Source organism: Rhinatrema bivittatum, chromosome 4, assembly GCF_901001135.1.
Source record: "Rhinatrema bivittatum chromosome 4, aRhiBiv1.1, whole genome shotgun sequence".
Lineage (NCBI taxonomy): Eukaryota > Metazoa > Chordata > Amphibia > Gymnophiona > Rhinatrematidae > Rhinatrema > Rhinatrema bivittatum.
Genome location: NC_042618.1, coordinates 85,124,132 through 85,148,715, shown reverse-complemented (window position 1 = coordinate 85,148,715; position 24,584 = coordinate 85,124,132). Strand labels below are relative to the sequence as shown.

Sequence of the window (24,584 nt, the reverse complement as noted above, 5' to 3'; positions counted from 1 at the left end):
TCCAAATCTATCCGTTGCTGTGCGGCTTGCAAGAAGGGAAAATGGCGGGCTGTAGGAAGAAGACCTTCCAGCAGAGGGTTCTGTGTAGATGGCACCGTAGTGCTGGGGCCTGAAATAGCCAACTCCGCCAGGCACTGAGATACCAGGTCGGAGAGATCTTCTTTGGGAAAGAACCGCCTCATGGTTCGATATGGCTCAATCCCCGAGGGAAGTTCCCCCTCCTCGGAGGGTTCGGACTCGTCCTCTGAAACATCAGGGTCCGCCTGAACCGGACTGCCCGGAGGCAGGCGTTCTTGCCCACGATAAGGGCGCGAAGGTCCAGGGGCAGGATCAGCTGGAGCAGCAGCAGGGCCTGGACGGGAAGCTGATTGCATCTGTACAAAGGCATGGATCCCCTTAAAGAGATCCACCCAGGAAATGGAAGCGGTCTCTAGTCGTCGGGGTACCAGGTCCCCCGGGATCCCAGGTTGTTCGAGACTGCCCGCTAGATCCGGGGTGGCCCCTGGGGAACTGTCAGCAAACCTCGGTTGAGACTGGTCCTGGCCCGAGGCTCCCACTGCCTCCTCACATTGGACACAAAGGGAGTCTGGCTCCTCGATCTGCGTGGCTCTAAGCTGGCATGCTGAGCAGAGGCCGAGAGCTTTCACGCCGGAATCAGGAGGCGCCGCCGCCGGAGACGCCGGGGCATTCGAATGTTCCATTGCGTGCTGAAGAATATGCGCCTAATACAATATGCGCTCAATACAATATGCGCTCAATACAATATGCGCTCAATACAATATGCGCTCAATACAATATGCGCTCAATACAATATGCGGTCAGCAATATACGCTCAATACAATATGCGCTCAATACAATATGCGCTCAATAATATGCGGTCAGCAATATACGCTTAATACAATATGCGCTCAATAATATGCGGCAGCTATATACGTTCAATACAATATGCGGTCAGCAATATACACTCAATACAATATACACTCAATATGCGGTCAGCGCTAAATGATATACAATATGCGCTCAATAATATGCGGTCAGCAATATACGCTACAACAATACGATACAGGCGCCTATCATGGGTGCTCAATACCTGAACAAGGCCGACAAAATGGCGACCTCCACGGCGTGCCGCCTACAGGCAACGGCGCCGATCCTCGTACCTCGGAGACCAAAAGTAAGAGATGTACGCCTTACCTGATCCTCGGCGCTTCCCGGCTGGAACCCGGGCGGTCTCCGGCTGCGGGGGGAAAGGGGAAATACCTTCACCGTCGCGCTTGAGGAAATGCACCCGCTGCCTCTAGGTCCACGCCGGGACCGAGGCACCTCTCAGCCCGACCCAAGCCCTTCTCGCTCGGGGGCTAGGTCCCTGCCACGATTCGGCCACCAGACAGAGGCGTAGACCTCCGAGGGATCGCGGAAATCACCCCAGGAAACTCAACTTGGGGAGGGACCCGAGGGTATCACCACAGGAGTGCGGGGCTCGTTGTTCTGTAGAATTTTAGCAAGTAGAAAGTAGATTGGAAAACACGCTCAGCGAGCGTGCAGGCTCTCCAAACTGCTTTGGAGACGGAAATTACTGAATTGTCTCACTTCCTGTGGGGGTATATATACCCGTGCTGACGTCAGATCCATCTCCAACTGCTAGCACGAGCACACTATACCCACTTTTTCTGAGTCCATCTGGCTACACGCTAGGAAACGCTCGTTACTGGATTGACCTGTTAAGTGGTTCTCTACCAAAGCTCTCCAAACTACATTTCCCAGCAGCCCTGTGTTTCCTGTTCCTTCTGGCTTTACAATCCCCTAGCCAACTTTTGTTAACTTTTTCTTTTCCCCTTAAAGCAGTGTTCTCTTAAGGATTCCCTTTAGAGCTCCCTTTAGGTTGCTTCAGCCTGTGTGAAACCCCTGCTTCATCGTACTTATCAATACCATTTCCATTCATTTTAACCCTAGCTTCAGGTCAATAGAACAGGGTAACTCACTTCAGTACTGCCAGAGCCAAAAGTTTAGTGTCATGTATTCAGTGAAAAATTGGAAGCTTTGTTTCTAACTGTGATACAATCTGCATCTCTTAGCTACTGCACTCTGCTTGTAAATAAGTTGGCGATTTTCTCACACACATTACATCGCTAATAAACTTTCCATTTCCAGTACTGCACTGGAACAGGAACGTCCGTCTCTGACCAGCATGACGAATGGCACACAATCAGCCGCTCTCACAGCGATTGATGGCATCATAAGGTACTTTGACAGCTGCAGTCCAGTGGCCCATATTCTGCCTGAGCAGTACAAAAGGGCCCAAGAGGCAGGAGGTCCTGGCAGCCGCTGATCACCCACAAAGTCAACACCAAATGCTGGCAAGCCCTAATGCAAGCTCAGCCTGCATGGGACATCCCGAGCAGGAAAAGGGGCACCTGTGAGCACCCTTCTAGTGCTACCACCGCTGGGCTACCTGGAAGTAGGGGGGAAGAGTAGGAGAGAACCTAGGAAGCGGGAGTGGGGAAGGGAACAGATGCGGAACAAGGCAGTAAGAAGAGAGCTTGGCAACAGCAGGCACCAGTGCCCCTGTTTCATAGGCTAGTGACTTCCTACCAAATCATAAGCCCCTGTGAGTTTAAGGGGGGCGCATGGAGATGAGCCAGACATTAGAAGAGGACCCCAACGTCCCAGGAAGGAGTCGTAGGGTCTTCTCCAAAATCTTTGCTTTGGGGATCTGGAAGTTCAACACATATCACCGCTACGGTCAAAAACAAGTCTAAAATAGCTTCACGAATCACAGACGTACCAACTTTTTACATAAAGCATTTTCACACAGTACCAGTGACCTGTGGTATGCAGGCACATGCCATAGAAACAGATCAGAAGATACCATGGCTACCATTAAACACATGCAGTGATACCACTACATCTACGAGAGAGGAACTTCCTCATATCCATCCATGCCCTCGCACAAAGGGTAGACTGAGTACATCCTCACTGCCATAGAGCACGAGTGTGGCATGTCATGACCCACACATGCACAACACTGAGATGAGATGCAAGGGTTCACATGCAAAAGCAGAAAACACTCAGTAGCGCCTGATAAATGAGAGAAGGCCATCTCTTGTCCATGTCACAGCAGGCAGGATACAATGAATAAAAAGCACCACTTACATGCACTTGGAAGGCCATGGTGTGACCCACCTCGCAGGGGTCCTTCCAATCCCAGGAGATTTTGCAGGACCGGGGATCCAAGTAATTTCCTCGCACGTAGTCATAGATTGTACGCTCTCCTCTATGATCCCGGTCCTCATTTTGAAGAAAGCTGACAACTCGCGCGGCAAACTCAAAGAGAAACTTAATTGTGAAAAAGAATGCAACTACAGACACTGTGATACCACCTAGAGAGAGAGAGAGAGAAATTGAGTGTCCCACCTTAAGAGAGATACACGGCCTGAGTCACCTGCAGGCAAAGCATGCACATACATTTTGGCAGATTCAGCTGGGAGGTTAGGCTGCTCAGTTTGGGCTGTAATATGAAAGGAAAATTGGTTCTTACCTGCTAATGTTTGTTCCTGTAGTATCACAGATCAGTCCAGACTCCTGGTTTGCCTCCCTGCCAGCAGACGGAGATGGAGACATTTTCTTAGGTGTTGGCTCCTGCACCTCCTCAATATTTAATCAATACCCAAGCAGAAATATAAGTACCAAAAAAACCTTGAAAAACGAAGTTAGTAAGTAAACATTAAAAACTTCCCCCAGAATGAGCAGCGGACAAGGAAAATTGTTAAATTACAGAACTCCTTAAAAGGATTATGGGAAACCTGTGCCATTCCTCAGAAGAATCAGAAAAAGATACGGATCGAGCAGACTCTCCAGAATAAAAACTCCTGTTCCCCAGACGGCAGGACTCTTGAGCTGATCTGTGGTACTGCAGGAATGAAAATTAGCAGGTAAGAATCAATTTTCCTTTCCCTGTACGAACCTGGATCAATCCAGACTGCTGGGATGTACCGGAGCTTCCTTACCTGGGTGGGACTGTGAGAGTCGCGCTGGAAGAACGCTCCCAACCAAAACGTCAACGTGCGGAGCCTGGACATGCAGCAGTACTGTCTGGCAAAGGTATACACGACCTTCTCCGCAGATCTAGTGTGGCTAAAACCAGTCTGCACTCACCAGGCGGCCCACCTGGGAACAGAGAGAAGGAGCCCTTTCCTAGCGTGTAGCAGATGGACTCAGGACCGGTGGGTATAGTGTGCTCCTGATAGCAGTTGGAGAAGGATCAGATTCAATCTGACGTCAGCCCTAGTACATGTACCCTGCAGGAAGTGCAGCTCTTCAGTATTTTTCCGTCGCCATAGCAGTTCGGGACTCTGTACACGCTTGCTCAGCATTAGAGTATTCAAACCAAAGAGAAATCTTACCTCTACAGACGACCCCCTCTCCTGCGGTGACACCATTGGGTCCATCCCCCCAGTTGAGAATTCTCGAGGTGATTTCAGAGATCCCTCAGAGGTGAGCCCTCGGTCCGGTAGCCCGGTTCCCGGCGTGGACTTAGCCCCCCGACATCGGGTGCGGCTGTAGGCCGTGGGTGCAATACCGGGCGTGGCGGTGCAGGTATTTTCCCTCTCCCCCGCAGCCGGAGACCGCCCGGAACGAACCGGGAAGCGTCGAGACAAGTAAGTTAGAAATAGTGTTTCTAAGTGGTCTGGTCTCCGAGGCTTGGATAGCCACACAGATCGCCAGCCAGCGTCAGTGCTACCGGGTTGATCAGCCCAGTCTGGGCTAGACCCCGATCGGATACGAGGGCCCTCCCACGTTGAGACCTCTGGAGTGGTCGCCATCTTGCTCGCATGGTCCGCGACTGCCTTTTCGCCGCTCTGTCCGCAACTGAACCGTGCGCACAGGGACGAGCCGGGCACACAAATTACTTGTGTACACAGCGGCGCACGCATCTCAGCGAGCGAGCATTCCCAGCCTACACGCGCATCTTGGGCACACCCAGAACGCATAGCTAAGCCTTCCGGCGCGCATATAAACACACAGACCGGGTGTTCAACGACCTACGCGCACAAAACCATGTCACCACCAGCCAAGAAAAACCAAGGCACAAGCTCTCTGCCCAGCCTGCCACATAAGAGCTGCCGCCAGCACGAGGAGGCTACGGGCCGTATCTACAATGTGAGGAGGCCCTGGGAGAAACCTGGACAAGGCCCTCCCACCCAGTACAGGAATCCGGATCCACTGATAGTACCCCAGACCTCTCTATCCCCAGCCCGACCCTCCTCAAACGGGGTCTCCTGGGGAACGCAGCGGCCTTTAATCTTAGACCCAGGATCCTTCTCTCTGGGTAGAATTCTTTAAGGGTCTACATACCTTTGTCCACATGCAACCGCCACCGATGGCACGAACAATCCGCCACCAGAGGACCCTTGCCTCCCTGGGCCCTCCAGGCCTTCCAGTGAAGTGCTCACCCCCGGCCAAAAACCTCACCATAGGGAAACACCGACACCTCGGACGAGGATCAAGACTCCCTGGAGGGAAGGGGAAAATACCTCCAGGAATGGAACCTTACCAAACCATGAGGCGTTTCTTCTCCAAAGACGAGCTACCAGATCTCGTGTCTCTCAGCTTGAAGGAGCTCGCCATTCCAGGCAACAAGTGCCACAGAGGAACCAAAGACGAACCCTCTCCTAGAAGGGCTCCGTCAGGCCTCCCGCCATTTCCCTTTGCTGCAAGCCGTACAACAGCTGATCGGACTTGGAATGGGATGCTCCAGAGGCCAGTTTCAAAGGGGGGTGGGCCCTGGAAGCCCTATATCCACTGGGAACTCTCAGCCAGAGATCTTCTGGAGTTCCCCAAAGTAGACGCCATGGTCTGCGCGATCACAAAGCGCACTACCATTCCTGTCGATGAGAGGGCGGCACTCAAGGATGCCCAGGACAGACGTCAGGAAATCCATCCTTAACAGTCATTCGACGTATCAGCCATGTCGCTGCAGATTGCGGCCTGCTGTGCCGTGGTTGGACACGCGCCTGCTTATCAATGACCAGGAACGCTACCATACCCAAAGCACTAGAACCAGCAATATCCTTCCTCACAGACGTGACCTACGACCTGGTGCGCACCTCAGCCAGGGGCGTCTCATCCATAGGGCAGCCAGAAGGCAACTCTGGCTCCGAAGTTGGTCAGCCGATTGCAACTTCCAAGACGAAACTCACGAGAATGCCCTTTAAGGAGCCCCTCCTGTTCGGACGTGGAGCTGGAGAAGTTAGCTGACAAATGGGGCGATTCCCCAGTACCTCGGCTACCGGAGGACAAGAACAAAAGAAGCCAATGCCCCTCTCCCCAATTACCTAAGGGCAGAGGATCACAGCGTTTTAGACCCTAAAAGAGTACATATCAAGTACCTCGCCCCGCAGGCAGGGGCCAGTCCTTTCGGAACAAACACAACAAGAGGGGAGCCAGCTCTGGCACAGGCTCCAGCCGCACGCCACAATGAGATTCAGCCGACCCATCCACAGGAAGAATCCATAGGGGGCAGGCTTGCCCTATTCAATCAAAGATGGATCGACATAACAGCGGACAAGTGGGTCCTAACCATCATTCGAGAGGGATACTCTCTCAACTGCACAACATCCCTCCGGACAAGTTTGTGAAATCTCCTTGCCACGCAATCTCCAAGAGGACGGCAGTGGAAACCACACTGGAAAATTACTCGCCCTAAAGGCCATGCCAGTGCCCACGCAACAAAATACTGGGCACTATTCCATCTATTTTATCGTCCCCAAGAAAGAGGAATGTTTCCAGCCCATACTGGACCTCAAGTCTGTCAACTGCTACCTGAGGTACCATACTTCCGCATGGAAAACCCTGCGCTCAGTCATAAGGGCGATTACAGCTGGGAGAATTCCTTACATCCCTGGACCTGTCAGAAGCCTACCTGCACATCCCAGTCCATCATTTATTTATTATTTATACATCTTTATATACCGACTTTCAAGTTCATTTCAAGGCGGTTACATACAATTGAGTTGCAGTAGCAACACTCAAATAATACCCACATATAAAACATATCCAATACATCTTACATTACCATGAGTAATTAAACTAAATCATTTTACAATATAATCGTAATACCCCATCCATTCATAATATTACTAAATTACCCTATTATCCATATTACAAATTACATAAATTTATCCCCCCTCTCCACTCCCTTCTCCATCTGATCTTCATCCTTTCACCCTTCTCCACCCTAGCTATAGCGACTCCATCTGAAGAATAAGATATTCATCTCAATTAATTGAGAAAAGCCTGCTCAAATAACCAGGTCTTTATTTGTTTCCTAAAGTTGTTTATATTCTCTTCTAACCGGATCTCATCAGGCAGAGAATTCCACATCTGTGGTCCCGCCAAAGACAAAGATCTCTCTCTTACTGAGCTCAAATGAGCCAATTTGGGTGACGGGATAGTCAATAAGGCCTGTCCAAGGGACCTCAAATTTCGTGTTGGCACATGAATGCGCAATGAGGCATTCAGCCATTCAGAGTTCGTACCGTACACAGCTTTATGAATTAAAGTTAAACATTTATATTGTATACGATATTGGACCGGTAACCAATGTAGCCCATCAAACAGGAGAGATGTGATCAAACTTCTTAGTATCAGTCAAGAGTCGCGCCGCGGAATTCTGAAGAATATGCAGTGGGCGAATAGTAGTTGTGGTACTCCCACCATAGGGCATTGCAATAATCCATTTGGGTAAATTAATGCCTGGACACACCGTTCGGAAATCATTGGCATGTAATAATGGTTTTAATCTCCTTAATACACGTAATTTATGAAACCCATCTTTTATAATCGTCTTAACTGATGAGTATCAGCGCTTCCTATGCTTCATGATCCTGGACCACCACTACCAGTTCCGGGTGGTACCCTTCGGGCTAGCCACAGCCCCCTGGACATTCACCAAAATCATAGTGGTAGTGGCAGCGACACTGAGGAAAGAAGGAATCCTCGTACATCCATAGCTGGACGATTGGCTGATCAGGGCAAAATCTCCAGAGGAAAGTCATCAGGCGACTACCAGAGTCAAGACTCTACTGCAGAACCTCGGTTGGGTCGTCAAAACAAATAAGAGCTGTCTGCAGCCCTCCCAATAAGTTTTACATAGTATGGATCCATGCAGCAGTTGCTCTCATATAATAATATATTGGATATTTTTTAAGCACCATCAGCAAGACAGTTTTATGGCAGTTTTTATAAAGAAGAAATATGTTGAAATTCACTTTTTAAATGAATCTTACACACAAACAATGTTTTGCATATGCCCAAGTATAAAAACAATTTTTCACATCGATTAGGACCATTCAATTGTCTACTTTGTTTATTTAAATTTTTGTTACTCTAGTTCATGACGCCGTTTGCAAGATACTAAGAACACCTGATTTCTTATAAGGTTCGTTATTCTATTCAGATTCCTTCCTTTTTACAAAATTTCTTATTAAAAATTCTTTGTCACATTGTGAATAATTTTTATTTCTCACAGACAAATGTGTTTGCGGATGAGTTTTTTGAAATTGCTTCAGATTGCTGAACATAAGAACATAAGAAAATGCCATACTGGGTCAGACCAAGGGTCCATCAAGCCCTGCATCCTGTTTCCAACAGTGGCCAATCCAGGCCATAAGAACCTGGCAAGACCCAAAAACTAAGTCTATTCCATGTAACCATTGCTAATGGCAGTGGCTATTCTCTAAGTGAACTTAATAGCAGGTAATGGACTTCTCCAAGAACTTATCCAATCCTTTTTTAAACACAGCTATACTAACTGCACTAACCACATCCTCTGGCAACAAATTTCAGAGTTTAATTGTGCGTTGAGTAAAAAAGAACTTTCTCCGATTAGTTTTAAATGTGCCCCCGTGCTAACTTCATGGAGTGCCCCCTAGTCTTTCTACTATCCAAAAGAGTAAATAACCGATTCATATCTACCCGTTCTAGACCTCTCATGATTTTAAACACCTCTATCATATCCCCCCCTCAGTCGTCTCTTCTCCAAGCTGAAAAGTCCTAACCTCTTTAGTCTTTCCTCATAGGGGAGTTGTTCCATTCCCCTTATCATTTTGGTAGCCCTTCTCTGTACCTTCTCCATCACAATTATATCTTTTTTGAGATGCGGCGACCAGAATTGTACACAGTATTCAAGGTGCAGTCTCACCATGGAGCGATACAGAGACATTATGACATTTTCCGTTTTATTCATCATTCCTTTTCTAATAATTCCCAACATTCTGTTTGCTTTTTTGACTGCCGCAGCACACTGAACCGACGATTTCAATGTGTTATCCACTATGACACCTAGATCTCTTTCTTGGGTTGTAGCACCTAATATGGAACCCAACATCGTGTAATTATAGCATGGGTTATTTTTCCCTATATGCATCACCTTGCACTTATCCACATTAAATTTCATCTGCCATTTGGATGCCCAATTTTCCAGTCTCACAAGGTCTTCCTGCAATTTATCACAATCTGCTTGTGATTTAACTACTCTGAACAATTTTGTGTCATCTGCAAATTGATTATCTCACTCGTCGTATTTCTTTCCAGATCATTATAAATATATTGAACAGTAAGGGTCTCAATACAGATCCCTGAGGCACTCCACTGTCCACTCCCTTCCACTGAGAAAATTGCCCATTTAATCCTACTCTCTGTTTCCTGTCTTTTAGCCAGTTTGCAATCCACGAAAGGACATCGCCACCTATCCCATGACTTTTTACTTTTCCTAGAAGCCTCTCATGAGGAACTTTGTCAAACGCCTTCTGAAAATCCAAGTATACTATATCTACCGGTTCACCTTTATCCACATGTTTATTAACTCCTTCAAAAAAGTGAAGCAGATTTGTGAGGCAAGACTTGCCCTGGGTAAAGCCATGCTGACTTTGTTCCATTAAACCATGTCTTTCTATATGTTCTGTGATTTTGATGTTTAGAACACTTTCCACTATTTTCCTGGCACTGAAGTCAGGCTAACCGGTCTGTAGTTTCCCGGATCGCCCCTGGAGCCCTTTTTAAATATTGGGGTTACATTTGCTATCCTCCAGTCTTCAGGTACAATGGATGATTTTAATGATAAGTTACAAATTTTTACTAATAGGTCTGAAATTTCATTTTTTAGTTCCTTCAGAACTCTGGGGTGTATACCATCCGGTCCAGGTGATTTACTACTCTTCAGTTTGTCAATCAGCCCTACCACATCTTCTAGGTTCACCGTGATTTGATTCAGTCCATCTGAATCATAACCCATGAAAACCTTCTCCATTACGGGTACCTCCCCAACATCCTCTTGAGTAAACACCGAAGCAAAGAAATCATTTAATCTTTCTGCGATGGCCTTATCTTCTCTAAGTGCCCCTTTAACCCCTCGATCATCTAACGGTCCAACTGACTCCCTCACAGGCTTTCTGCTTCGGATATATTTAAAAAAGTTTTTACTGTGAGTTTTTGCCTCTACAGCCAACTTCTTTTCAAATTCTCTCTTAGCCTGTCTTATCAATGTCTTACATTTAACTTGCCAATGTTTATGCTTTATCCTATTTTCTTCTGTTGGATCCTTCTTCCAATTTTTGAATGAAGATCTTTTGGCTAAAATAGCTTCTTTCACCTCCCCTTTTAACCATGCCGGTAATCGTTTTGCCTTCTTTCCACATTTCTTAATGTGTGGAATACATCTGGACTGTGCTTCTAGAATGGTATTTTTTTTAACAATGACCACGCCTCTTGGACATTTTTTACTTTTGTAGCTGCTCCTTTCAGTTTTTTCTAACAATTTTTTCTCATTTATCAAAGTTTCCCTTTTGAAAGTTTAGCACGAGAGCCTTGGATTTGCACACTGTTCCTTTTCCAGTCATTAAATCAAATTTGATCATATTATGATCACTATTGCCAAGCGGCCCCACCACTGTTACCTCTCTCACCAAGTCCTGTGCTCCACTGAGAATTAGATCTAAAATTGCTCCCTCTCTCGTCGGTTCCTGAACCAATTGCTCCATAAAGCTATCATTTATTCCATCCAGGAACGTTATCTCTCTAGCGTGACCCGATGATACATTTACCCAGTCTATATTGGGGTAATTGAAGTCTCCAAATATAACGTGCAAGGAAAAAGTTCAGTTCCACCACAAGATATAATAGAAATTTTTCAGTTTTAATCAGTAGAAAACGGCAACTCCACGTTAGTGTATATAAACAGGTATCAGTCCCCCGACAAGGTCCCGTGTTTCGCTGGTGGCTGCATCGGGAGGGACCACACAGAATATAAATTCTAAAATACAAACACAGTCAGTCAGAGTGGAACATAACATAAGAGGCTATAACAGTAACAGAGATACAATGTATACTTACATCCTTTAATCATATCATGGAGCGCAAACACCCTCACTATGTGAACACAATTTAAAGAAGAAGCCTTGGCGCCAAAAACAGGTGTCATCGCGAGACCGTCAAAAATAAGTCCCGCCCCCATTTACACGAATAAATGCCATTCAATGTCCTTATTGAGTCCGTGAGGGTGAATGGTTTTTAAAGTGTAAATCCATCTCTGTTCTCTTTTACCTAACATCTCAGCGTAATCCCCACCCCGGGTAGAGGGGGAAACAATCTCTAGAACTGAAAAGGTAAGATCAGAGATGGAATGGCCCGAGGTGGTCCAGTGGGAAACCAGGGGTTCCTCAAGTCTAAGGAGTCTAATGTTGGAACAGTGCTCTATAATTCGAGTTTTCACCATTCTCTTAGTTTTTCCAACATATAAACTAGGGCATGGGCACTGTACCACGTAGACCACCCCTTTGGTTGTACAGTCAGATACACCACGAAGATGAAAGACCTGTCCAGAGATGGGATGTTGAAAAGTAGAAGAGACTGAAGTGTGGCTGCACATCGTGCAGTGACCGCAGGGGCTATGACAACCCACCCCACGAGTGTTCACCTCGTTCCTGCCAAAAGACGTATGTACTAATTGGTCACGCAGATTACTACCTCGGCGGAATGAAAACCGTAGGTCACCCCGCAGTAGAGGAGATAATGCTAAATTCTGCCAATGTCTACGAATCATTAGAGATATTGTTTTACTGACAACAGAAAATGGTAGTATACAGTTAAAAGATGTATCAGCATCATCAGACGAGGGGAGGAAAAGCCATTCCCGGCAGGTGTATAATGCCCTTTTATAAGCATTTCTCACAATTCGGGGGGGATAACCCCTCTCTAAAAATCTTGAGGACATCGCCCTGGATTTAGCTATAAAGTCATCACGGGAGGAGCATAAACGCCGCAATCTAAGAAATTGGCCGGTTGGAATGTTATCCCTGAGAGGTTTGGGGTGACAACTTGAATAGGTCAAAAGGGTGTTCCTATCGGTTGACTTCCGAAAGAGTGTAGTGACAAAATGATTATTTTCAACAGAAATTAAAATGTCCAAAAATGAAATTTGTGAAGAGTGAATACAGTGATTAAACTGAATATGGGACTTATTTTTGACGGTCTCGCGATGACACCTGTTTTTGGCGCCAAGGCTTCTTCTTTAAATTGTGTTCACATAGTGAGGGTGTTTGCGCTCCATGATATGATTAAAGGATGTAAGTATACATTGTATCTCTGTTACTGTTATAGCCTCTTATGTCATGTTCCACTCTGACTGACTGTGTTTGTATTTTAGAATTTATATTCTGTGTGGTCCCTCCCGATGCAGCCACCAGCGAAACACGGGACCGTGTCGGGGGACTGATACCTGTTTATATACACTAACGTGGAGTTGCCGTTTTCTACTGACTGTAAGAATTAAAACTGAAAAATTTCTATTATATCTTGTGGTGGAACTGAAACTTTTTCCTTGCACGTTATATTTGGATACTTGCTTAGTGCAAGGCTTGCTTCTGTGTATTTTCTGGTAATTGAAGTCTCCCATTATTACTGCACTACCAATTTGGTTAGCTTCCCTAATTTCTCTTAGCATTTCACTGTCCATCTCACCATCTTTACACTTCTGACTTGTTTTATAATTCAGGTATTTTACATATTTTTACCACTGCACATGTAGGTACTCTGCACTTTGATGTTGCTCACACACAATTCCTCTGTCATTGTTATTTATGTTTTTAAGTTTGTTTCCAATTATTAATGTTTTTTATATGTATCTATAAGGTTTCATATTTTTATGATTTTATGATATTATATATTTATGTTTGACTGTTTTATATATGTCTGTTTTTAGCCCCTGAGGCAGCCACTCAATGTGGCGAAACTCGGCCAGAGTCGGGCTCATTAAGGAATAACACATACTTTACGTCTCCACTAATAAAGATTGGAAAATACTTCTTTGTGGCTTCCACCTCCTTGTTGTTTCCCCACCACTACCAGTTCCGGGTGGTACCCTTCGGGCTAGCCACAGCCCCCTGGACATTCACCAAAATCATAGTGGTAGTGGCAGCGACACTGAGGAAAGGAGGATTCCTCGTACATCCATAGCTGGATGATTGGCTGATCAGGGAAAAATCTCCAGAGGAAAGTCATCAGGCGACTACCAGAGTCAAGAATCTACTGCAGAACCTCGGGTGGGTCGTCAACACAAATAAGAGCTGTCTGCAGCCCTCCCAATCTCTAGAATACCTGGGAGTCCGGTTCGACACCAAACAAGACAAGATCGTTCTTCCCCCTACAAGGAGAAGAAAACTGATGAACCAATTGCAAAACCTGCTAGGAGGTCTCTGCCCCAAAGTATGGAACTACCTCAAAGTCCTCAGCCTCATGACATCAACCCTGGATCCTGAAGGAGATTGCAGTAACCCCGGATCCTGACACACCCGGAGGAAAGCCCCCCCCCCCCTTCAAGCTCTCCTATTGCCTCTCTCGTGCAGAGCTACACTCTTACAACAGGAGTACCTCGCAGGCAACCGTACAGATACACCCCCTTGTGCAACCTCAGAGTGCCACAGTCTTTCACTCGTTCTTCTACACCCTCCCTGGGGATCCTCCTCGTCCCCCCTGTAACACTCACTCGTTTTCCTGTACCTAACCCCTACAAACAAATTAATAAACCCACCATGATGCAAGTGTTTCCTATCCCTATTATTTCACACCCATACCTTAACAGAGGAAAACTACCCTCTCCCACTTATCAACGCTCAAATAGATCACTGATTCCTATCATGACCTCTCCTCTAACTCAATTCCTGGGTCTCTCTTTAATCACCCTAACACTTCTCAATTCGCAATCCCTCACAAAAAAATCACACATTCTCAACGACTACCTGATGGACACCCAACCTGATATCTGTGCCATCACCGATACGTGGTTGCAAAACACAGATATAGCTCTAATTAATCAACTGCCGCTACAACTCTACGACATCTTCTCTCTACCCAGACTTAAAAAAAGAGGGAGCAGATTATTGTTAGCCGCAAAAAAAGAATTAAGAAATCGGCAACTAAATTAGAAATTGGACTATTCACATCTAATCAGCTACAAATATGCCTAATTTACGGCCCCCCAGGGCTTCTAGAGTCTGACCCTTCTCCTCTCATCGAAATCATAGCCCAACACATCAACACGGACTCCCCAGCCATCATTTTAGGAGATTTTAACATCCATGTTGACTCCCCCTCACCAACACCCAACTGTGAAGCCCTTCTATCGTCATTCTGGGCCATGGGCTTCAAGCAAATAATAAATAAACCCACGCATAAAGCAGGCCACACATTGGACCTTATTTTCATAAATGAATCCATCTTGCCCACCTCCCCTCCCACCTGTACCCCCATCCCCTGGTCTGATCATTCGATCATCTACACTGAACTTTCAATTAGAAAAAAACTGACTCCCTTCGTCCCCAAATCAACAATCCACTTCAGAAAACCATGCTCCATGGACGACCTCTGCTCCAGCCTCGCCACGGATCTACCTAACTTGGACCTCTCCAACGCCGACACTGCTATGACCTCATGGCTCAACATCATGTATTCAATAGCAAACAAAATTTGCCCCATGACTTCTAAAGAAATCAACCCAGCCCGACCCAACAAAAAACCTTGGTTCTCAACAGAACTGAAGAAGCTCAAACAAGACCTACGACACAAGGAGCAACGCTGGCGTCAGGATCCACCCCCACCTCACAAACTACCTACAGAACCTCCATGAACCACTACAGAATCACCATATTAGGCACTAAGAGAGATTTCTACGCCAAAAAAATACATAGCTTTCTATACGACCCAAAGGCATTATTCTCATATGTCTCAGTCCTCACTACACCTATTCCTCCAATCATCCCAGAAGAAGAAGCCCAAAACAAATCCACCGAACTGGCTTTATTCTTCGATAAGAAAATCTACAACTTACTTGCACCTCTGACCACATCAAACTCCCTCCCTCCCCCCTTGTACAACCCACCCCCATCTATCCATAAACCGCTACTTGAATCATTTGAACTCGCATCTTCACTTGAAATTGAATCCATAATCAAGAACATGAAGCCTTCGTCCCACCCTACCGACCAACTACCCTCTAAACTCTTACTTACCTTCCAAACACCATAGCCAAGCCATTGGCTGACATCATAAATTGCTCCCTCTTTCAAGGAACTGTCCCTGACTCTTTAAAAATTGCTTCCCTAAAACCTCTTCTAAAGAAACTCAACCTGGATCCTGCCAACCTAGCAAACTTTCGCCCCAACGCCAACTTACCATTTATCACCAAACTAATGGAAAAACTAGTCAACAACCAACTCACAGATTACCTAGACTCCCACAACCTTCTCTACCTTTCCCAGTTCGGATTCCGGAAACGCCTAAACACAGAATCCCTCCTAATTTCATTAACAGACAACATCCTAATGGGCCTAGACAAAGGTCAATCCTTTCTACTGGCTCTACTCAACATATCAGCAGCGTTCGACACAGTGAACCACTCAATCCTCATCAACCGTCTGGGGAAAATCGGCATATCTGGCTCGGCACTCAATTGATTTAAATCCTCTCGCAATAATAGGAACTACAAGGTCAGAATAAATGATAAAGAATCCCACCCTGTTCTTTCCAACCATGGAGTACCCCAGGGTTCCTCTCTCTCCCCCACACTGTTTAATATCTATCTTCTACCCCTCTGCCAGCTCCTAGAAAGTCTTAACTTGACTCACTTCATTTACGCTGATGATGTGCAGATCTTAATCCCCATCACAGATTCCACCTCCAACACCTTGAATTTCTGGAACAGCTGCCTTCGCTCCAATTTCCTCCTCTCTAACCTCAACCTTGTTCTTAACACTGCCAAAACTGAACTCCTAGTCATCTCTCCCAATGACTGCAACCCCCTCATCAGCAACCCTACCACACCATTAGTGAACCAGGTGAGAGACCTCGGAGTTATTCTTGACACCAGAATGAACTTCAAAAAGTTCATAAATAACACCACAAAGGAATGCTTCCATAAGCTACATGTTCTAAAACAGCTGAGATCTCTCCTACACTTTAATGATTACCGCTCAGTCTTTCAAGCCATACTGTTTTCAAAGATTGACTATTGTAACGCGTTACTGCTCGGCCTTCCCGCCTGCACAACTAAACCATTACAGATGCTCCAAAATGCCGCAGCCAGGATCCTTACAAACTCTCGAAAGGACCATATCACACCGATCCTTAAAAACTTACACTGGCTACCCATTAACTATAGAATTCTATTTAAGACCTTAACCATTATCCACAAAACCATCTATCTTCAATCCAATTTCCAACTCAAAATTCCACTTAAACTCCACGCCTCTACTAGACCTATCAGAACGGCATATAAAGGTTCTCTTCAAGCTCCCCCTACAAAAGCCTCAGCCCACACCTCCAATCAGAAACGAGCTTTTTCCACTGCAGGTCCTCCTCAATTGAATTCACTACCCCCAGAGCTCCGTCAGGAACAATGCCCTTTTACCTTCAGAAAGAAATTGAAAACCTGGCTTTTCATACAAGCCTTCCCTTGATGAGTCACTTCTCAAACGATGACACACATATCCTTCTCCTCAATCCTTCTCCCTCGCCCCTAACAGATGTCTCCTTTCCTCTCCGTACCTGAAGAACTGTTTCTGTTCGAATTACTTATTAGGTCATTGGCCTTGTTACCATTTTTATGTTGCTTGTTATGTAACCTACTATATGCTTTACTAGCACTATGTTAAGCTAATTCTTACTCTCTTAATTGTCCTGAATTCTTCACCCTGTTTATTGTAACTTTCTTCTACTTAATTGGTTATCCCTGGTTTCGCTGTAAACCGGTACGATAAGATATTTGTCTTGATCATAGGTATATTAAAAGAGTTTGAATAAAAATAAATAAATAAACCCTGGAAGTGGTCCCATGGGCAAGAGCTCACATGTGACCGCTACAGCGCTCCCTACCTTCACAGTGGAACCCGATGTCCCAGGACTACTCCATTTGCCTCCAGCTCCCAGAGGAAGTGTGGAACCAGCTCCAATGGTGGCTACAAGAAGACCATCTAAGCAAGGGAGTAAGGCTATCCCCACCGACCTGGATCTTGCTCACCATGGATGCGAGCCTACGAGGGTGGGGAGCCCACTGCCAGGAACTGATGGCCCAGGGGCAATGGGACAAGGAAGAGTCGGGGTGGAACATCAACTGACTGGAAGCCCGGGCGGTCAGACTAGCCTGCCTACGGTTCAGCCCCAGACTCCAGGGCAAATCTGTCAATGTCATATCGGACAACACCACAACAGTTGCCTACATCAACCGCCAGGGAGGGACCAGAAGTCAAGAGGTGTCCCTAGAAATAGATCCCCTAATGGCGTGGGTGGAAGCAAACCTTCAAGGGATCTTAGCTGCCCACAACGCGGGAAAAGACAACATCATTGCGGACTACCTCAGCAGAGAGAGTCTAGACCCAGAGGAATGAATGCAGTTGTCCACAGCCTTCCAATTGATAGTAAGCCGCTGGGGACCCGGTCCAACGCCTGAGTCCCCAACTTCTTCAGTCACAGACGAGAACCACAACCCCAAGGGATCGATGCCGTCGTCCAGACCTGGGTACAGGAAGACCTGCTATATACGCCTTCCTCCCGTGGCCGCTACTGGGTGGGATCATCCACAAGATAGAACACCACAGGGGGCTAGTACTTTTAGTGGCCCCGGACTGGCCACGAAGGCCGTGGTATGCAGACATGCGAAGACTCTTGACAGGGAGCCCTCTCCACCTACCCCCACACGGATCTGCTCCAGCAAGGCCTGATCCTCCACGAAGACCCAACTTGATTCTCTTACAGTCTGGCCATTGAGAGGACACGCCTGAAGAAGAGCGGATACTAGAGGGCGGTGATTGACACCTTGTTCTGAACATGCAAGTTCTCCACATCGCTAACTTACATACGAATATGGAGAATATTCAAAGCCTGGTGCAAAGACCACGACATCCTTCCGCAGACAGCCAAAATTCCCACGATCCTGGAATTCCTGCAGGATGGCTTACAGAAGGGGTTGTCCCTCAACTCCATCAAGGTTCAGGTGGCCGCATTGGCCTGCTTCGGAACCAAAGTGGAAGGCATTAGTCTAGCATCTCATCCGGACATCTCCCGCTTCCTGAGAGGGGTCAAGCAGATCTGAGCACCCTTAAAGTGGCCGGTACCCCTATGGAACCTCAATCCAGTACTAGACTTCCTAGCGGGAATCTCCTTCAGACCTATCCGTGGTCTGTCCCTACGACTCCTATCCTTGAAGACTGCATTTCTAGTGGCAATATGAGTGGCAATGTTCGGCCCGTCGCATCTCCAAACTTCAAGCACTATCCTGTCGGGAACCATTTCTCAGATTCATACCAGGATCCATACAGCTACGCACTGCCCCTCCTTCCTTCCAAAGGTGGTTTCTCACTTCCATCTAAACCAAACCATTTCGCTGCCATCTCCAGACGAGCATAAGGGCTCGGAAGAATCTCGCCGACTTCGCCACCTTAACGTCGGCAGACCCCTAGTCCGATACCTGGAAAGGTCAGAATCCGTACGAAAGACAGACCACCTATTCGTCCTTCACAGTGGGAAGAAACAAGGGGAAGCAGCCTCGCGGGCAACCATAGCCCGCTGGATCAAAGAAGTAATCAAGGTGGTCTACGTAGAGGCAGAGAAGCCTCCACCGCTACAAGTCAAGGCCCATTCTACTAGAGCCCAGGCAGTGTCCAGGGCAGAAACCAAGATGCTGTCACCCACCTAGATCTGTTGGGCGGCGACATGGTCCTCCATTCACACCTTCTCCAGGTTCTACCGCCTGGATGTTCAAGCTCGGGAGGACACAACATTCGCAAGGGCAGTACTAAGTGGGCCATGGGCAGCTTCCCACCCAGTTCGGGAGTAGCTTTTGTACATCCCATTGGTCCTGAGTCCATCTGCTACACGCTAGGAAATGGAGAAATTACTTACCTCATAATTTTGTTTTCCTTAGTGTAGACAGATGGACTCAGTATCCCGCCCATGGCTGCCACAGTACACAAAAACCTCGGGTGACAATTCCCGAGAGCAAGACAAGCACGGGTAAGCCACACTTCCCTTCAGCTAGGATGTCCATAGCTACTGGGTGTTGGTGTTTCTCGGTTGAGGGCACTGGCAGTCTCCAGCTATAGTCCACGTCAACCAATTCAAGTTGATCACGTTTCTCAAGTTATTCAAGTTAAACAAAGTTAACCAAATTATCCAGACACACATATATCCACAATTGCTTTGCGAGGAGAATACTGAAGAGCAAAGCTTCCTGCACGGGTACATGTACTGGTGCTGACATCAGACTGAAATCTGATTCAGTCTCCAAGTGCTATCGGGAGCATACTATACCCATTGGTCCTGAGTCCATCTGTCTACACTATGGAAAACAAAATTATCAGGTAAGTAATTTCTCCATTAACCCTTCCGGGACAGGAAGACCACTACAGATAAACGCAGAACCAATAGCCTCTTTCAACCAAACCGCTATCGTTGCCTTTGATGCCTTCTGACCCTTTTTTGCACCAAACCATAGTACAAAAAGATGATCCGACAACCGGAAAATGTTGGTGACCTCCAAATACCATAACAAGTCCCTTCTAACATCCATGCTTCTCAACTCATTTGCATGAGGTACATCAATCTCTAAATTCGTAAAGGCCAGAAGCTCCACGGACTAACTTAAGTGGAAAGCTGAAACTACCTTTGGCACAAAAGACGAAACCATCCCCAGAGACATTCCTGAATCCAAAATTCGCAAAATCAGCTCCGTGCATGACAGTACTTGAAGTTCAGACACTATCCTTGCTGAACAAATAGCAACAAAAAAAAAAAACCACCTTTAAAGTCAGATCTTTTATGGCAGCCCTCTTAAGAGGCTCAAAAGGAGCTTCACACATGCTCTTGAGGACCAAGTTAAGGCTCCAAGAAGGACACACCTCACGAACAGGGGCTCGCAAGTGCTTCGCACCTCAGAGGAAATGCACCACATCTGGATGCATGGCCAAAGATAAACCACAAGTCTTGCCCCGCTAGCAACTCAAGGCCGACACCTGCACCCTCAGGGAACTAAAAGACAAAACATTTGCGAGACCTCTCTGCAAAAAAGCTATTGATGCTCAGCGAGGATCAATCCTCTGCACCATACAACAAGACTTGAAGACTCTCCAAACCTGAATATATGCCAAGAACATAAGAACTTAAGAAATTGCCATGCTCTGTCAGATCAAGGTTCTCATCAAGCCCAGGATCCTGTTTCCAACAGAGGCCAAACCAGGCCACAAGAACCTGGCAATTACCCAAACACTAAGAAGATCCCATGCTACTGATGCAATCAATAGCAGTGGCTATTCCCTAAGAAAACTTGATTAATAACCGTTAATGGACTTCTCCTCCAAGAACTTATCCAAACCTTTTTTAAACCCAGCTACACTGCACTAACCACATCCTCTGGCAACAAATTCCAGAGCTTTATTGTGCGTTAAGTGAGAGAATTTTCTCCGATTAGTCTTAAATGTGTTACTTGCTAACTTCATGGAATGCCCCCTAGTCCTTCTATTATTCGAAAGGGTAAATAACCAATTCATATCTACTCATTCAAGACCTCTCATGATCTTAAAGACCTCTATCATATCCCCCCTTGGCCGTCTTTTCTTCAAGTTAAACAGCCCTAACCTCTTCAGCCTTTCCTCACAGGGGAGCTGTTCCATCCCCTTTATCATTTTGGTTGCCCTTCTCTGTACCTTCTCCATCACAACTATACCTTTTTTGAGATGCAGTGACTAGAATTGTGCACAGAATCCAAGATGCGGTCTCACCATGGAGCGCTATAGAGGCATTATGACATTTTCCTTTTTATTAACCATTCCCTTCCTAATAATTCCTAACAGTCTGTTTGCTTTCTTGACTGCTACAGCACACTGAGCTATTTTAAAGTATTATCCACTATGATGCCTAGATCTTTTTCCTGGGTGGTGGCTCCTAATATGGAACCTAACATCGTGTAACTACAGCAAGGGTTATTTTTCCCTATATGCAACATCTTGCACTTGTCCACATAAAATTTCATCTGCCATTTGGATGCCCAATCTTCCAGTCTTGCAAGGTCCTCCTGTAATGTATCACAATTCGCTTGTGATTTAACTATTATGAATAATTTTGTATCTGCAAATTTGATAACCTCACTCGTCGTATTCCTTTCCAGATCATTTATATATATATTGAAAAGCACTGGTCCAAGTATAGATCCCTGAGGCACTCCACTGTTTACCCTTTTCCACTGAGAAAATTGACCATTTAATCCTACTCTCTGTTTCCTGTCTTTTAACCAGTTTGTAATCCACGAAAGGACATCGCCTCCTATCCCATGACTTTTTAGTTTTCTTAGAAGCCTTCATGAGGGACTTTGTCAAACTCCTTCTGAAAATCCAAATACACTACATCTACCAGTTCACCTTTATCCACATATTTATTAACCCCTTCAAAAAAAATGAAGCAGATTTGTTAGGCAAGACTTCCCTTGGGTAAATCCATGTTGACTGTGTTCTATTAAATCATGTCTTTCTATATGTTCTACAATTTTGATCTTGAGAATAGTTTCCACAATTTTTCCCAGCATTGAAGTCAGGCTCATTGGTCTTTAGTTACCCGGATCACCCTTGGGGTCACATTGGCCACCCTCCAGTCTTCAGGTACAATGGATGATTTTAATGATAGGTTACAAATTTTAACTAATAGATCAGAAATTTCATTTTTTAGTTCCTTCAGTAACTAGGATGCATACCATCCGGTCCAGGTGATTTGCTACTCTTTAGTTTGTCAATCTGGCCTACTACATCTTCCAGGTTCTCAGTGATTTCGTTCAGTTCGTCTGACTCATCACCCCTGAAAACCATCACTGGAACTGGTATCTCCCCAACATCCTCATTAGTAAACACCGAAGCAAAGAATTCATTTAGTCTTTCTGAATGGCCTTATCTTCTCTAAGAGCCCCTTTAACCCCTCGGTCATCTAATGGTCCAACTCCCTCACAGGTTTCTTGCTTCGGAAATATTTTTAAAAGTTTTTGAGTTTTTGCCTCTATGGCCAACTTCATTTCAAATTCTCTCTTCGCTTGTCTTATCAATGTTTTACACTTTACTTGACAATGCTTGTGTTTTCTCCTATTTTCTTCAGATGGATCCTTCTTCCAATTTTTGACGGATTTCTTTTTGGCTAAAATAGCCTCTTTCACCTCACCTTTTAAGCATGATGGTAATAGTTTTGCATTCCTTCCACCTTTCTTAATGTGTGGAATACATATGGACTGCACCTCTAGGATTGTATTTTTAAACAATGTCAATGCCAGCTGAACACTTTTAACCTTTCATTTTTTTTCTATTTTTTTTTCTATTTTCCTCATTTTATCAAAGCTTCCCTTTTTAATGAAACAAAGTTTCTCTTTTGAAAGTTTAGTGTTAGAGCTGCAGATTTACTTATTGCCCCCCTTCCATTTATTAGTTTAAAGTTGATCATGTTATGATCACTGTTGCCACGTTAACGCCAAGAAGATGGATGGATTGGAATATGTGTGTACGCATCCTTCAGATCGATGGAACACATCCAGTCGTTGGGTTGAATCAGAGGTAAGATCGATTTCAATGATACCATCTTGAATTTCTCTTTGGTCAGGAATTTGTTCAATTCCCGTAGATCTAATATGGGATGAAGTCCACCCGAGTTTTTGGGTATGAGGAAGTATGGGGAATAGAACCCTGTTTTTTTGGGGTTTTCAGGAAAATTCGAATAGCCAGCTGTTTGCAAAGCAAAGCAATCTCCTCCCCCAGTTGTGGTTGGAAGCTTTGACTCTTTAGAGTGGAAAAGTGAGGTAGTATGAGTTTTGTGGTAAATTGGAGTTGATAGCCATGTCGTACTATTTCTAAAACCCATTGATTGGTGTTATTTTCTCCCAGGCTGCCAGGCAAGAATGAATTCTGCCAGGTGGTGCTTGATGTAGTGGTGGTAGCTGATTTAGTAAAAAGATGGTGTTGATTTTACTGCAGCAACCGGTTGTGGGGTTTGCTGTCTCTGGTTACGTGGTTTATCCCTACGTTGAGTCATGTGGTTTTGTTGCGGCGGAGGACGCTGGTAAGATGGATACGTCTGTGTATGAAAAGATTGATAAGACCTGTAAGGCCTACGATTATAGGATTGTCTACGTGTAGATCCCACATAATGACACGTGGTCAAGTAGTGAGATTGTGACGTTAAGAATTGGACTGCTAGAGCTTCCTCCTTTAATTTCCCAACTGTTTCTTTCTCTCCGAACAGGTTGTCTCCTGTACACGGGAGGTTCGTCAGTTTCTCGTGTAAATCTTCTCTTATCGTACTAGAGCGTAACCATGCCATCCTACGGGCTGCTATGGCTGTCGCAGACGCCCTAGAAGATGTTTCAAATGCCTCATATATTGATCGTAGGTGGTGTCGAGAACACTCCTCCATATCATGAAGAGGCGGTGGTACCTGATCAGCCGTCGAGGAAAGCATACCTTTTGAGGCTTGTATGCAGTCATATAGGTATTGTACCATATAGAATTCATGGTGCATAATGCGGGCATTCAACATTGAGTTATGATACATTTTCTTGTCAAAGTCATCTAAGCACCGGTTGTCTTTACCCGGTGGATACGAGGCATGCGATTTTGCTTTTTTGAATCTTTGCATTGCCGACTATCACAATTGAAGCATATGGTAATTGTGGTATAGAGTAAGGCGATGTTTTTCTCATACGAAATTTTATATCCGTTTTCTTGGAAACCGCAGAGAGAGAATAAGGCGTTTCCCACGACTTCTGCAAGACAGAATGTAATAATTCGTGTGGTGGGAGAGATGTTGGTTCTCCCGGAGCATCGAAAATCTTTAGAAAACCAAAGGTTTCTGACCTAGAGTCTGTCTCCTTTTGGACCTCCAGATGTAATATCGTTCCCAATTTTTCTAAAAATCTTGGGTATGTCAGATCCTCTGGAGGAGAATATTGTTCCTGTAGTTGTTCATTGTCATCTACTGGATTCCCATTGGATCCACAGGGAGACATTTGTGGA

The 24,584-nt window shown here is 45.6% G+C and overlaps 1 protein-coding gene across 6 annotated transcripts in view; it reads right to left on the bottom strand.

Annotated features, from left to right (window-relative positions):
• The window catches only part of AREL1 (apoptosis resistant E3 ubiquitin protein ligase 1), a 295,300-nt gene that overhangs the window by 190,107 nt on the left and 80,609 nt on the right, over positions 1 to 24,584 (bottom strand). For all 6 annotated transcript variants that reach the window (XM_029598425.1, XM_029598426.1, XM_029598429.1 and 3 more), the window contains exon 4: positions 3,154 to 3,380. In XM_029598425.1, the coding sequence (XP_029454285.1) occupies positions 3,154 to 3,380 (227 nt within the window). The remainder of the gene's footprint in view (positions 1 to 3,153; positions 3,381 to 24,584) is intronic.